We start from the raw sequence: 15,939 nt of genomic DNA on the forward strand, positions 1-15,939 counted from the left end.
ATTTCTTCGTCTACCACATCATCCCTTTTACCTCTTCAGACTTCGCCATGTTTAACTCCTTCAACTACCAACCCTCAGAATATTAACCTCCATACGATGCACCGGCTGTATTTTTAGCCATTGAACTACAGAGTCTGCGTTAATATGGAATTAAATTAAAATTGGGTCTCTCTCCATGGTCCGAGAATTAATATTAAAATATGAATACATTTTTTTAGCCTTTGTTTCCTCACAAAATATAAATAATTTTCTTGAATAATTAATTTCGTTAAAAGCTAATATATAGCAATGGTGTAAACACAGTATTGCAATGAAAATTTCAAGGAAATAATAATATTTATAGAAAATTACAAACTGGTCACTTTAATTGCTTCGGTTTCAATGTTATGACCAAAGCGAAAGTTAGAGTGGATTTTCTCAATGGAGTTAACTCTCGATAAAAAGTTTTAATTTAAGAAAATTTCATCAACCACCAGTCAGTCCATTAACGCGTGACATAAATGAAACAGATGTAAAATCGTCGGAACGTCGTTAAGAGCAACTTTTTCCATTTCAAACGGAGAATCTAAAGTTGGAGTAAAGTCAATTATCACTGAATATCATGTTAACAGTCTGGAGATGGAATTTTGAAATTATAACATTTTGACGAGTACTCGGGCCGAGCATGAAATTTCAGATAGCAGATGCGTTACCATAAGTTGGAACTACTTTGCATAACTTCTTCGTTCATGAGAGAGACACTGCAAGTGTCCAACAATATCTGGACAAACTCTGGTGGGATCGTGTTTTACTAAATGGAAGGTAGGAAATGTGTCATGTAAATATAAGTGTACGAATGTTTCCGTTTCCAGGCAGACCCTTTTAAAGTTGCATGTCACGGAAAACGTTCGGGACGACTTGTTTGAATAACACTTTCGCAAACCTTGCTGAGAAAGGCTTGCAATATTTTTACTCCAACATCTCGCGGTACGCCTTTTGTTAAATTAGCAAACAAAAATATTTCTCCGTACTAAAAGTTATTCATAACAAATTGAATAAATCTTGTAACCATAATCAATAATATAATGATCATCGATAATGAACGGGTCACGTTCTCCTTATCAGAGTAAGTTAGACCGTGTCTGAGATCATTCTTATCATCCCACATGAATATTCAAGTTCAAGATTATCGCAAGGTCGAGTCATCGAATCCTGACGTGCATCTTCGACGAGATTAATTCGAGAAAAAATCGAGACGATTTAATAAAAGTTACACGCGGGGAGATTTTTTTGCAACGTAAGAAACAAAGGGTTCACTTAAGCTGCTAATTTACAGGTGGCTCGAGTAGCCAGCCAATCAGGCAACCGACGCAACGTTAGAAAAACGAAAAGGAACGGGTCGAAGTTGCCGAAGGAGTTCGATCAAACGGAGGACGGAAAACGGGCAAAAAGAATAATTACGCTAATGAAGGGAGAGCGATGCAATTAAATGCAACGACCGGCGGACCGATGAACCGTGTCCTCGCCCGCTGACGCAAAACGACGAAACGCTTTTTATCGCTAACCGTGAAACGCCCTTTGATGGCGACAGCTAGAAAACTCGCATAATACTAATTTCCATTTCATTTCTATACAGGATGGTTCAAAATAAGTTTTCGTAAGGAAAACGGCGATATAGCAAGAGGAAGTCGAACTGGGAACAATTTTATTATTTTTGCGATATTAAATTTGTAAAAATATGAGTATTAAAATAGGTATTTCGCGAATATTATTATAGCAAACGATGGGGCTCTTGATATATTGCCATTTTCCTGAAGGAAGAATACTATACTTGGTATCCAACAAATTTATCGGTACTGTCTTTAATGAATGGTAACTCTGGAGTATTATTATAAAGAACAATAGGATCTCTTGCTATATTGCCGTTTTTCTAAAAGGATACTATACTCGGTACCCAGAAAATTTATTCCAAACTATTTTCCTGAAAAATCTATGCGCCTGTAATAAGAAATCTACGCTTCTCTTTTGAAGCATCCTGTATGAATACATGAAATCCAGTGATTCCCTGCACCGTTAAAGATAGCCGGGCACGAGTTGTGACACGAGACGGCTGCTATTGCCTCGAGATGTGACAACATGTCCCGTATGATGACACCAAGAGCCAACTGAAATTCTCTCGTCCTCTCTACGACGGGAAATTTGCGGAATTAATCAAGATGTCTGGCAAACGTTTGATAATTAAAACGAAACAAGAGAAACAGTAACTCGACTTATTCGTATTTTTATTCGCTAAAAGTGAACGATTTTTCCTCGGCCGATCTGTTATCGATCACCGGGGGTAGCTGACTTTCAGTCAGTATCTAGTTTTTTCCGAAGGATTTCGACTGCTGCCTGTTCGTCAATCGCGAAATCCGCTTATCCATCACGTTTTTTTTTTTTTCCCCGAGCTAGCTACGGAGTTACAAGCTGCCAACAGTGGAACCTCCGCTATTCCTCGTTCGTTTTCATCGTAAAGCCTCGTGCTTTGACCATCTTGCGTGACTAGCATCACCGTTCGAGCGAGAAACTTCGTTCTCGAACACTTCATCAGAGTATACTCTCGTCGCGGACAAGAATAGTGTCGGGTTGAAAAGTTTGTCGAACGAAGGAAGGGACCAATGAAACGGTCGTTGACTGACGAGACACACGAAGAAAAGTGAAAGAAACGCCCTTCGTTAGATGGTGTTTAGAAAACGGAATGTCGAGACACGAGAGGATCGAAGAGTTTAACGATAACGCGCTTGCTTTTGTTCCTTTTAACACCTTATCGATCAGAAAAAAAGTCAATCAACACGTTGACTACCATTCTGATAATGAATGTTTGCAATTATGAAAGCAACCATTGTTATAGTTCCTTTCAACAATTTTTTAATTCCTTATCTATGTCATCTAATGGTGATAGATAAGATGTTAATACGGTATTTATATTAACCCTATAATTCTATAATTAATATTGCTGTCCACTGATAAATAAATAGGTCTAAGTCCGCTAGAATTCTGTATAAAAAAGTGTCAAAGTTCTCATATAAGGAACTCCCAATACTGTTGCACAAAATGGCAATGCAAAGAGCTAATAAAAATTCCCAAAGAAAAATAAACCAAAAGCAAGCGAATCACACTGAACTATCATCCTAATGAGCTACTATCATTTTCATATTCCTGAACACTCGGCAATCGTACGAAAAACGTAGAAAAGTAAAAAAAGGCCACGTTCAATTGATCGTTGTGTCAATGGACATCAACGATATCTGTATCTCAGGGTGTTTCTGTTTCATATGACCCTTCAGGTTATCCAGCCGGTTCCTACGGCAACCGCACAACGGGCACGTGTAATTCCCTGGATTATGAGCGAGATAATGATTCCTTAAATTCGACACGACCCGACCGCACAGCTTGCACTTGCTAGTGTAAGTGTACGGCATCTTTTCGAAATAGTCCGAGAGATTAACTTTCTCAATGTACGACGGACACTCGGTGCCCGGACGGTTTAAAATTGTCGTATCTGCAAACAAGAGAAAAGTCGTGTGTGAAAAACGGCCATCGACGTTGACTCGATTGGCGGCCACTTCGTTTCAAACGGGCCCTCTCTTTTCTTTTTTCACTTTGTCATCGGACACGGTGTCCAGAGAAGAACAGGCTTTGCAACGTCTGTGTGTAGAAGAATGTATGTGCGCGAGGTAAAGAAGATCGATAACGCTCGATTATCAGAGACGGTCATGCACTGTCGACGGAAGGAGAGACCGGTCGGTCACATACGTTACACACCATATTACACACGTTCGTATCGTATAGCTGTTTATTATATTATATATATATATCCGTTCTATCGATTATTGATTATAGTCAAGTATTGTACTTTAAAGGGAAAGGCACCATTAAAACATAAACATAAAAACGAAAAAAAAAAAGATATAAGAAAAAAGAAGAACACCTCTCTATAGTAAAAGTCTGTTCTTGCAACAGCCTTCGGGCCTCAGAGACTAGTTTCATCATGACTATTTTATCGAGCCACACTCGGCCCACGAGAATTCATTATTTCGTTTCATTTTCTCATACTCAGTCTTCGACGTCTTTCACAACCTACGATATATGTATATATAAATATAAATAGACGTATAAATAAATTACTTAATACTGATCTCCTCCATCTGCAGGACAAAAGGCTGGCACGTTACGAGATACAAAGTTACACGCGATTCGTTACACCGGGCATGGAACTGTACGCGTTCGTACCTTACAACCTAACGCTTCCAAGCACAGGTGTCTCGTTACCAATATCGAACAATTTCCCAGGCAATTGGCACTCGGCTTGTGGGCCGTTCTCCTGTGAAAAACGGAGCGCCGTACACGGGTGAAAATCGAACGGAAACCCCCTATGCGTCTATCGAACTTCCTCACCGGGTATCGAGAAATCTGATAAATTCTCAGTTCCATGCGCCGCGTGTTCGGAGAAGGGAAACAAGTTCGATAAAAATTCGGAATGATTAAATATCTCGCGCAATGCGCTCACGGAGGTAGTCTGTACGAACACGATTTCAAAATTGATTTCATTACTTTGTACTCGAGTGAGATCTAGGCCTATCGCGATTCTACTAACACTGGTGAAATTAATTGAACCCTTTCGTTAATTGAACATTTACTTAAAACGCAATCGTAGCCGATCGGCAACGAGAGCTCAACTATCCTACGAAACTAGACAAATACGACGATTAAATAATAAATAGTTGGATCTCTTAGGAGAATAATTTAAGCGATTAGAAAGGAAAAATTAAATAATTGATAGAGATCGTTGATCGAATACCGATCGACGAATAAATGAGAAGAGAATAAAATCTCTAAAAGTCTCCTCGTATAAAATATAACCGATTAAACGCGAATTCGTAATTTGCGTGCGTTCGGGGATATTCTAGGTGAGGTAAGCTGATTCCGATTTCGCTAGAAAGTGTTTGTGCTCTAAACGCATGAACGGCGATATCAACGATCCCTCTTGTATCCCGTGCTTTAATTTAATATGCCTTTTCAAATTGTCCGATCTCGTTAACGATATCATGCATATTTGGCACTGATACTTATCGGGGAAATGCGATTTCATGTGCTTTTTTATGTTCGCTACGCTCTTGCCGCAAAGCTTACAACACTCCGTACCTAGGTTAGGGTGATCTAACTTAGCCTGACCGTCTTTATTTATATCCTTCTCTTTTTTGCAAGTTCCTGCTGTTCCTGGAATACAAGATCCCGTTTCAATTAAATTTTCTTCATCTTTACCGTCAATCTCTACTAGTTTCATCATAATATATATGGTGAAAAGCAGAAGAAAGTAGACACTGTTCAAAATAGAGTACCTCGGTTAAAATTCGACTAAATAACTTGAGGTTTTTTGAGAAGCTATAAAAATTAATTCACTAAAATATGTATCTTCATCGTTTTAAAAAATTACAATTTGTTAAAATCGTGAAAAAAATAGTGAATGGTAATTTTTTAAAACAGTAAATTAATTTTTATAGTTTCTCAAAAAATCTCAATTTATTTAGTTCAATTTTAACCGAGGTTTTTCTTTTTGAACAGTGTCTACTTACTTTTGCCTTTCACTGTATATATAGAGAGAAAATATCGGTTCAATAATATCAATCAAAATCACACTCTACGATCAAGTCAAAGAGGTTGCAGAAAAGAGGGGATTCTCTCAATTAATTACGTTCTCCAATCAATTACGAAACACCACACTCGTATAGTAACAATAATATGTCTAGAGATGCCTACTCGTAACAGAGAAAGAAGAAAATCATCGTATTTATCAATAGAAGAAAGAGAAAATAAAATAGGAAAGGAAAGCGCACACCTACTGTCTTATCATTGTCATAAGTACAACTGAAGCTGGCACAATACAACCGAAGAGAACGGAAAACCAACAACGACAACAAGAGAAGAAGAAGAAGAGGAGGAGGAGGAGGAGGAGGAAGAAAAGAAAATAAAAGAAAGAAAGGTGAAACAAAAGAGAGTAGACGAGAGAGAAAATAAAAGAGTCCGTTTAAGAGATCAACGCAAGCGGAAGTACATATTCTGTTGAAGAGAGCAGCTGATAATGTAAAATACTTTCTCGACGAGTGCTCGTATTCGGAGAGAAAAGTGGTTCGAGTTTATCAGAATGTTCATCTACTGCTTCTTTTTTTTCTTTCTTTTCATGTTTCATATATGTTGACACAGTAAAACAAGGAGAGATTCATACCAGCGTTGCTAGAAGTCAAAAGTTGATCTATCCTTTGCCACAAGCAACGAACACAACGACGACGACGACGACGACGACGACGATGAAATAGAGCAACGATTTTCTGCAAGATCGTCAACTAGCTTCAAGAAAAATATATGGTAAACGGACCATTCGTGTTAGCAACAAAATTCATTTCTTTTTTCTTTCTCTTTCCGCTCGCTGTAGTAACGTTACAAGTAATCGTATTGCCAAACGGAAATGATGCTGTATTTACGTAATTTCTCTTTGTTATTGAACCGGTGACGTTCGTGTCGATTGATCGATCGGTCACGTAACTGGACGCGTGCCGTATTTTGTTGCTAATGTTCCCCGTTTACTCGTGCCGCACGGGTTAAAAACAAACAGCGCAACAGAGAGACACGTGAGAATGTAAGATTATGATCGCTAGTTACGGTGACGTAAGACGTGGCAAAAGGTATAATGTAATGTAAGAGGACAGAGAAAACAGTTGTGTATAAAAAAAAAAAAATTAAAAAATAAACATGCACAGAGAATCCCGCGGTAATGATTATAATATATTTACACACATACACACGTACATATACATCTCCTCTATATGTATATATACATACATGTGTATATATACAGGAATGTTGCATTATAAATAAATTGTAAAACTATATGTAACACACGTATATACATGTACTCAGCTCATTCGTACGCGTACACCCTCAAATTGAATTCCATTAATTTGCCACCCACACAAAGGCTCGTATGTACACCTGTGGTGCTCTCAATGTGTGTCGTGTGTATATGTGCGTGTGTAAGATAGAAAAAAAAAAAAAAACACATACGGGACCACGTACGCAATCGGGCACACACCGTCTCGAAAATTCAGACAGACAAAAAGTACGGTCCATTTGCTGATACCAACAGAAGAAATGTCCACTTTGTTCGTATACCACTTCCCAAGACCAACACAACACGTGTTTTGTTAGAGATACTTCCTGAGATTGCATTAAAACACACTTACGGATATTTGGTTGTACTTATTTTTTTTTTTAACTACCACAATAGTGACATAGCAAATGCACGATACCATCACCACAACACCAAGGATATTGTGTCGTTATGTTAAGGATGTATACTCCCATATATACATAAGATACATATTATATACACGCACACACGTCGGTCCATGTATGCATATGTATATATACAGGATACACATTCAGCAACAAAAAAAAAAAAAAAGGAAAAGAAAGTTTGTTTATTGTGTTTTCTAAAAAGAAGGTTACCACTCACTACGCTTGCCAGACTTGGAAATAGAGGGATGCTCGCTTCGTACGCCTATGTACGACTCGACGCGCAAAAATTCTTGCAAACGTGCATGCACATCTCCCTCGATTTCTTAGATATCCTGTATTTCCGGTGCTCGTCCTATCGTTAACGATCGCGTAACTACCGAATTATTGATACGAGAGGTTTATGCACTTTGAAAACGGGGATGATTCTCCCGGGGTGCGTACGGTTTAAGAGGGCCTCGAACGAGCAACGGGGAAATACATGAAATCTAAATGTAATTTTGATTGTAAATGATATGATGCTTGTAATGTCTTACCGTCAAGTCCGTCGAGCATTTCTGGGGGATTATGGTGTTCAGACGATTCGATTCCGGGGACACCATCGCTTAGCGTGCCTGTTGTAGCTCCTCCTTCTTCTCCTAGCAGTCCAACCGGATGACCCTGCACACAAAATCATCAAAATTATTAATAAAAATAAGAAAAAAGAATTGGAATAAATGTATCAACCTACTGAGTAAAGCATGAGCCTATTGCGATATTAAAAATGAACTAATAATAATAGAAATAATTTTAAAAAAATAATTGGAACAAGAGGCTTAGGAAATAGCAATCTATGTAAATTTATAATTTAGTTTAATGTATAAATTAATGAATTAAAATTTATAACTGTCGTTCTTTATTTACTATTTACATCGTAAAAAGTAATTATAACAAAGAGAATGAACTCGTCGATTTGACGGAAATTTGTTACAGAATAGAATCAGTATTATGAAATACATTCAGTTTTTATTCTATGCAAGAATTCATCACAGAAACGCATCATTTCCAACATGCACGTGCTTTGGTAATTCTTATTCCATCGATCGTTTACAACAACCTTGCAACTGTTCGAGAAAATCTAAACTTAGAAAGATACACGTATTTCTGTACATTAAAAGCTATTAAATATAGATTAATATTTCTGTAACAACTTTGTTAATTAAATAACTTTCGCGCTTTAAACATCTTTCTAACGCAATAACATTCACTAAAATATTTTAATATATATCCATTGAAGATTTGACTTTCAATTGAATGATTTTCTTCACTGCAATTGGAAAAGTTAACAGAGCTAATTGCACGAGATTTTCACGAAGGTATCGAAAAGTTGGTTAAAAAATATATTGATCCACTAATTCTATTTGTAACGATGGCAGCTTTTAAAATATGGCTAGTAGCAGGCACGTTTTTTAATATACCCCAAATTGGATACAACCTTTATGCATCTCTAACATATACCATAAGGAAGAAAGAACATCAAAAGGCTTTTAAAGTATCGTGACACGAACATGCTTTCAACAAAATAGAAATAATAAACATTCATTTTTAATGGAAATATATGACTGATAAATAATTATAAACATGCATCTAGACACGGTTCTATAATAACTGAAAATAAAAAATGTATATGAACTTTTAAATATATGAACTTAATCACAAATTAACTAAGACTATAAAGATGCAACTGTGATATAAAATCAACAGGTTTCCATGATATAAGTGTAACTTTCTCTAGTTGCACTCTCTTTAGCAACACACAAATTATGAGCTTTACATTTATCATGATGATTTACAATTTCAAGTCTAAAATTTCCATTCCCAGCTGCGAATGAAGTGCGAATTTCGGGAATCGAATCGCTCCATTTCCTACAGTACTTGCAATACATAAGATTCGATCTTTCATCGTACCGAAGCCAAGAATACATATCTAACCACCCAACTTTGAATCTACCAGTCTTTCTACCCTGAAGATTTGTACGTTGTGAAATGTTACAAAGAGTTGATTGAATCATTGACATGCCTTGCTGTTGATTTACTATTATTGGTCTATTGATACTCTTATTATTATACGATTTTTTAACATTTACATTGTTTTCCAGCAACAAATTACACAATGAACTTGATTCAATACTATTGCTACTATGTGAATTGAATTTCTGAGACACAGGGTGTTTTTGCAAAAATCTGTAAGAGTTCTTATAACAATCAGACGTGGTTTCTGACATAGTGATAGACAGGGAACCTCCAGCCATGATAGTACTTTCACAAGATACTTGTATCACAGCGGGATCTGGTTGATTTTGGGTCATGTTCTGTACATCCATAGTTTCGTCACTCTTCCCATCTCTTTGAACCTCCCACTCCACACTAGTCTGTCAACAGAGAAGGAAAGGATATGTGTTTAATCAACACATCTTTGATTTTGTCTTTTAGCATATAAGAAGCCAATTTTTTATCTCTATTTAAACATCCCTTCCTTCCCATGTTTCTTTGGATTGAATAATTGTAGAGGATAACAGTGGGATATCATTAATTATGGGAAGAGTAACGAAACTTGGTATCTTGAACATGTTATATTTGATGAAATATGTAATTTCATGAACAGCTTAGAAGCTATGCATGAGGAAATAGTTATTTTGGTGGACAGATTACAAAGTATAGTAGCAAGAGAATATGTATAAAATGACATGCTGAAATAGAAACAGTACAAAATGCAGAGAACTAAATACAAAAATAATATTAAAAATCTCAGAACTACTTTGAAATGAATACTATCTATATATACCAAATGCTAAAAAAAATTCTTAAATAATACCTAATCTATCAGACACTTAAATAAAGAAAAATTTGTAAAATAAATATTGCATTGAAAAAACTTTTTATTTATTTCTGAATTAATAATTTACTTAACATAAATCATTTCTTTTTAAAATAACAAAATGTATAGTGCATAGATTTAATAGTGAACAAGCATATTCATGATACAAATAAACCTAGGAATTACTACAAATTGACTACATGCTACAAGCTACATTTTTAACATGCACATTATAATATTACTTCCATTACAAATATTGATGAGAGAGTTACTTACTGGGAGGGAAATGTTGTCATGGAAGTCTGGTAAGTGATGATCTAATTCTTGCTTGATAGAAGGTTGCGGCTGTGATGCAGGAGACATTGGTCGACCACCATCTTCCATCTCACCTCCCATGGCATTATTTAACTTTGGAATCACGGTAGGGCTTGATTTGTAACTACATTGTGAGGATGCCTGAAAACAATAAAATCAAATGGTTATAAATTTTAAAAGTGCTAAAACTGTATGTATAAATATATCTGTTAGAATATCTGTTATCAAAACAGATATCAAAAATATGTTTCTGATTATCCAAAAATAAATTACTGCATGATATTTATAAAAATTTTTATGAAACCCTAATATGAATAGATAAGAATTGGTTAGAACGTAATTATATTTTAAGGATCAGTATATGACAGAATATGACAGAAGTGATATTGAAAAATTATTTGCGTTTTACTTCAAGGTTACAAATACAGATATTTGAAAAGCTGTGCAATCAGCTACACATATAGTTTAATGATAATAAAATTCGATCATTATCTTTGAATTTTAAGCGCTACCTACATAAAAAGTTTTGCACGTATCCATGTGACTACGTACGTGTACCTACGACGCACGCATGCACGAACGCACGCGCGCAAGCACGCGGGAGCATATGTTTTGAAAATAATTTTCGAGAACTGATAAACTAATTTTCACTTGATATTATAACGTAATTATACATGCAATAGCGGGGACAGGAACTTACACAACTAATTAATACCAACAAACTCAATAAATGATAACTGATTTGTTTTTTGTATGCTTTCTATACTGGAAAATATAAAAAGCATTTCATAACTTCTGCATGTATTGTAAGGAATGGAAGATTATTTACATTAAAAAATATTGTTTTTTCATAATTTTAATCATGGATTACTCTACTAATATTACACATGTATACAAACTAAAGAACATGATAAAATGGAGCAATTACTGTTTACAAATATTAAATACATGGATATCATAAACAGAGATTAGAAATAGATTTCAAATATAAAAAAATATCATATATGTTATATGAATCTAACTGTTTTGCAGAAACCTTTTTATGCTCTCTTTATTACTCATGAATATTTATGTAATAAGAAATTAAAATGAAGCAAAGATACATAGAAAAATTAAATTATTCAGCAACAAAAATATGTACATATATAAATATTTACATGCACAAAATAAGAATATTAATATGTAATATTTAAAATGATATACCTGAGAATCTGACATGAACCGTTCACTGGGAGGACCACTAAGAGAAACATCATAGCTGCCCGAAGCCTTCCGTTTCCTCTTTTCAGGAAGAGGTTGAAGGCTAGGCGATTCGGTATGCCTAATGCCAGTTTGTGTTTCTGGTTCTGGCGATGGACTTTTCTCTTCTGCCTTGTTATTTACAGTGCTATTATCAGTGAGGCCTCTAATCTGTAATGCCTCAGCTGTTTTAAGGAACATCGGTAGTAGATGCTGACTAACGTTAACTTCTCCCTTATACATAAAGTGCAGCAATGCCTTCATTTCCGTGTCATTGACATCCTTCAGGAATATAATTGGATGGGGATGGGTATTCTGGAGGAAAATGCTCTCAAAATATGGACTGCATGCAGAGAGTATCGTCTGGTGTGCCTTGAATGTCTCTCCAACACACGCCAGGGTTACGTCGCAGAGTGCCTCTCTGGCAAGCAAGGAGCTGAGAACGTCTGTGAGGTTGGCTGGATGATTGTTCCACCGTAGGCAATACTGTTGGTCCATCTTGTCTATCTCCAATCCCGACCCTACAACCAAACTAGCTGCCCTGAACTGTCCACACTAAAGACTTTGATCACCCTGAGTACAGAATGACTCCCTAACCCTTAAAACGTTAACTCACACGCCTTCTGCACGCACACTCTCCTATATCGGCTTAACGATATCTTCTCGGAGATTATATCGCAACTCTAGACCCACACAACTTCCTCCGTGCTTCTGCAAATGTGCCACATTGCAGTATAACTGTAAAACCCTTCAGGGTTCACGCGTCGCTACTATACGTGCCGAAAACATTTTTTCGCATAACCTAAGCAAACCAACAAACTACTTCGATCGCGATTTCACTTGGACAAATGTAACGCAAATGAAAAAAAGGTTAGAATATTAATTGCGACGCAGTATGTCTCACCCACGGATATGATAATATCCAATATTCGAAGATAATGTTTTCGGCAATGTCAATATTCGCGAGGCTTGGGCGCCATTGTCGGCCGTACTCGTCTAGCCACGAGCATTCTCGCGAAAACTAGATTTGTTGATGCTCGATTTCTAACCATTCAAACACGCTTCACACGCGGCTTTATTTACCTAAACTCAGCGCCAGTTAACTAACGCACCGTATACACTAGCAACCCGACTTTGTTTATCGTCCCGATGATTACTCACCTTTCGCAAACTTTTTGCCATTACAACGCCACCCGACCCTTAACGTCCACTACCATACCAATCTGCCAATGCCTACGGCCTTATTTTTAAAATACTTTTGACCTTCGTGCATCTGCCGGGGGGAATGGCGCGAAGGGCGCTCGAATTCAAACGTTACTAGTCACGCAATAGAACTTCATGCAACAGTTTCGATTGAACTAAATCATTTTCCCTTTATTAAATTCATCTTTTCTTATCAATTTATTTATGAATATGTTTATTATAATGAAATGCAACGATGAACCGAAAAAACTTTCGTTATATCTGTAATCGATGTTTACGTGTTTCTTCGAAATATAAAAAGAGCATTACTTGCACCGAATAATTATCAGTTTTTATTTGTCTGAAAATTTGAGGTATATTAACAATTGAATTGTTCAATAATACGAAGGAATCTGACTACAAAATATAATAATAGAGACCACGTGACACATAACCTATCGAGACTATCCGTTTAGAACGTAGAAATGATTAGATCACGCAAATGACGAACGTTAAAGTAAATAAATAAATATTTGATTCAATTACCTTTTGTACTAACGACAAGATAAACGCGTTTATCTTATTGACTGTCCGAGGCACGATAATTTAACAGAAATTATATTCTGTCGAACGAGTGCGAGTACTTTTCTCTCACCGACAGCATTCCTACTGTATATTATCGGAAGTATAAATAATTAAAGCGGTTGCATTTAGCGCTAAAGTTCAATCGACGAGTTATAATATTTTCTCGCGACTATCTTAATAAACAAAACGATTTTCTCGCGTTCAGATAATCGCGTGTTTAATTAATCAACAAAAAAAAAACCGAGCAAGAAGCGTCTTATATCATAAAGCATTTCACGGAACGCATATGAAAGTGTTATAAACGTATAAAGGTATTACGCAAAAGTTCAACTTCTTATAAACTTATCGCAACGCGTGCAATGCATATGAGATTCATAGATCTTTAAAGAAGACGTTGCAAAAGGAACTTTCAGAACCTGTTTCTTCCTTAGACATCCCAAAAGAAAGAAATAAATAAAAACTGAAAGAAAGGAAAAAAAGAACACATAAAGCTGTTTAACCGAAGGATACTTTTATCTCAGCAGCTTAAGCAATTCACGAGATTCTCCCTGCCTTGTTTCTCTCTTTCTCTTTTTTTTTCCTTTCGTTTCTTTCCAGAAACGTGAGTTTGCGCCGCGTTTACATGGGAGGGGATTACATTTCGCGGAAAATCATGCGGTGCAAAGGGGTCGTTCGGCTTCATTTGACTTCAATAAACGGTAATTCACGCAAATCGCGAGCTTTCTGATATTAATTTCGCCGGTATACGGGCCGGACGATAATCGTGTTAACCGTACGAAATCAATAGGTAGCGGGAAAATCTCCTTAATCGGTTTTCGAGTGCGGATTTACAAGCATTGCCCGACCATTAACAGATTTAATCCCTGCTTTGATTGGCACCGTGCGAAATTACTATTCGCCTGCTTGTCCACGACCAAGATACGTCCTGCTAAATAGGAATTCGGTGTATTAAACGGATAACGCAATGAGTATAATTGAATTTATCCGGAGCGCGTCTCTAAAGGATTGAAAAAGTTAACCGATCCGGCAACAACGTTAGGGCGTCCTGCAATATTTTCAATTCCAAATCAGTTGGAAACAGAATGACAACTTCGTTAAGAGATACTTTGTTCCGCTACTTAACCGGATGTCTCTTAAATCATATCTGATATTATCCCTGACGAAAACGTCTCACTTAACAAAGACGCGATTTACGCGAATCGAGAATTCATCCGAGGAATTACAAGGAGGTCTCACAAATCTCCGCGCGAGTGAAATTTAAATGATCCGCTCGGTATTCGTTCGCGAGCTACGTAACTCTATTTCCAGAAAATTTCTCGCGGTATTTTCTATTTTTTTTTTTTTTCTTCATTTTCTAGCCGGACGTCCGCGGCAGAATTAGCGAGCCACGCGTACGAGAGCGTCGGAGAGAAATAGGAATAAAAAGGAAGAGAGAACGAGTAATCGTATCTGCTGGTATCAGGTCGGATTTACTCGTTTCGCCGAGGAATAATTACTGAAAGCGTACGGTAGTTAGCTCGCGGCACGTTTACGCGAGTCCTTTTAATCGTGGCTGGCCCGATTTTATTGCCTCCCTAGATAAACCTCATCGTTCAAAATATCATTTCCAGACGTATCGGTACCATCATCCTGGACCAAATGAGCGGTTACGCAATCAATTGCGCGAACCGGTTCCACGAACGACTTGACTGTACTATCCGAAAAAACGAAATTCTCGAATAGCAGAAGTGTTACCTAACACGATCGTCCGTTTATCGAATGGGGGACGAAAGTCAAAAAAACCTGACGGTCCAGCGGAAGATCAAAGATCGATGTAAATGACAGACACACAGAGAAATAAGTACAAGATAAATGTTAACCAAAGGAACGGACCTGTAGATCCTCCATGCAGGTGGGATACCGGCGAGCATCACCGTTATCTGCATAATTATCTCGCGGTGGCCTTGACTGTTCCACGAGGAAAACAAGTCGGAACAGGCGTCGTTGCGACGTATCGTGGCTCGATACGTCGCCGCATCTCGCCCTAGCGCGAACGCAAGTCGCGCGACGAGAGCTGATTGACGTAGAGCTAAGAAATATCGTTTCTCTGTCTTCCGTGAGGTTGGCAGATCTTCAGGGACGATCTTCGCGCGTTGCACGCCGGAAGTGCAGCGGACGTGTCTACGATTCGCGCGGACCGACTGAGTGCGCATGCGCGCACGCTGCTGCGCGCGCATCGATACGGAGCGCCGCGAACGATTCAATCTTTCCGAGCAAAGTAACCTCGCTTTTTTAAATACGAAAAATGTACTCGTTCGCGTTGTACGAAATTGATATCGATATATTTGTGATTTTAACATATTCTTCTTGGACTTAAGCTCGTATGAAAAAACCAAGGTACATATAATTCACGCTCGAAGCGAAAGCAACAGATTCGACGCGCAATCGCGTAAAGTTTCCTGTTAAAGATA

The 15,939-nt window shown here is 37.3% G+C and overlaps 2 protein-coding genes across 2 annotated transcripts; both read right to left on the reverse strand.

Moving 5' to 3' along the window:
• Window positions 1-4,924: 4,924 nt before the first annotated feature.
• On the reverse strand, window positions 4,925-8,053 carry LOC123987644. The gene is made up of 3 exons (XM_046286524.1): window positions 8,042-8,053; window positions 7,848-7,971; window positions 4,925-5,238 (listed from the first exon to the last, which is right to left on the reverse strand). The coding sequence occupies exons 1-3, from the start codon at window positions 8,051-8,053 to the stop codon at window positions 4,925-4,927; spliced, it is 450 nt and encodes a 149-aa protein (XP_046142480.1).
• A 130-nt stretch (window positions 8,054-8,183) lies between these two features.
• LOC114880150 (zinc finger and BTB domain-containing protein 49-like) lies at window positions 8,184-15,429 on the reverse strand. Its single transcript, XM_046286606.1, is given in 5 exon segments — window positions 8,184-9,722; window positions 10,445-10,624; window positions 11,687-12,243; window positions 15,362-15,374; window positions 15,376-15,429. Coding segments are annotated over 5 exon segments (1,464 nt in total). The 5' UTR covers window positions 15,415-15,429; the 3' UTR covers window positions 8,184-9,047.
• Between the last annotated feature and the right edge of the window lie 510 nt (window positions 15,430-15,939).

Source organism: Osmia bicornis, chromosome 7, assembly GCF_907164935.1.
Source record: "Osmia bicornis bicornis chromosome 7, iOsmBic2.1, whole genome shotgun sequence".
Classification (NCBI taxonomy): domain Eukaryota; kingdom Metazoa; phylum Arthropoda; class Insecta; order Hymenoptera; family Megachilidae; genus Osmia; species Osmia bicornis.

Excerpts from the sequence above, each read along its gene's own strand:
- LOC123987644 (XM_046286524.1), bottom strand. Across the intron at positions 5,239-7,847 it reads AATGCTCGACGGACTTGACG|GAACAGCAGGAACTTGCAAA; the intron begins GTAAGACATTAC and ends CTTGTATTCCAG.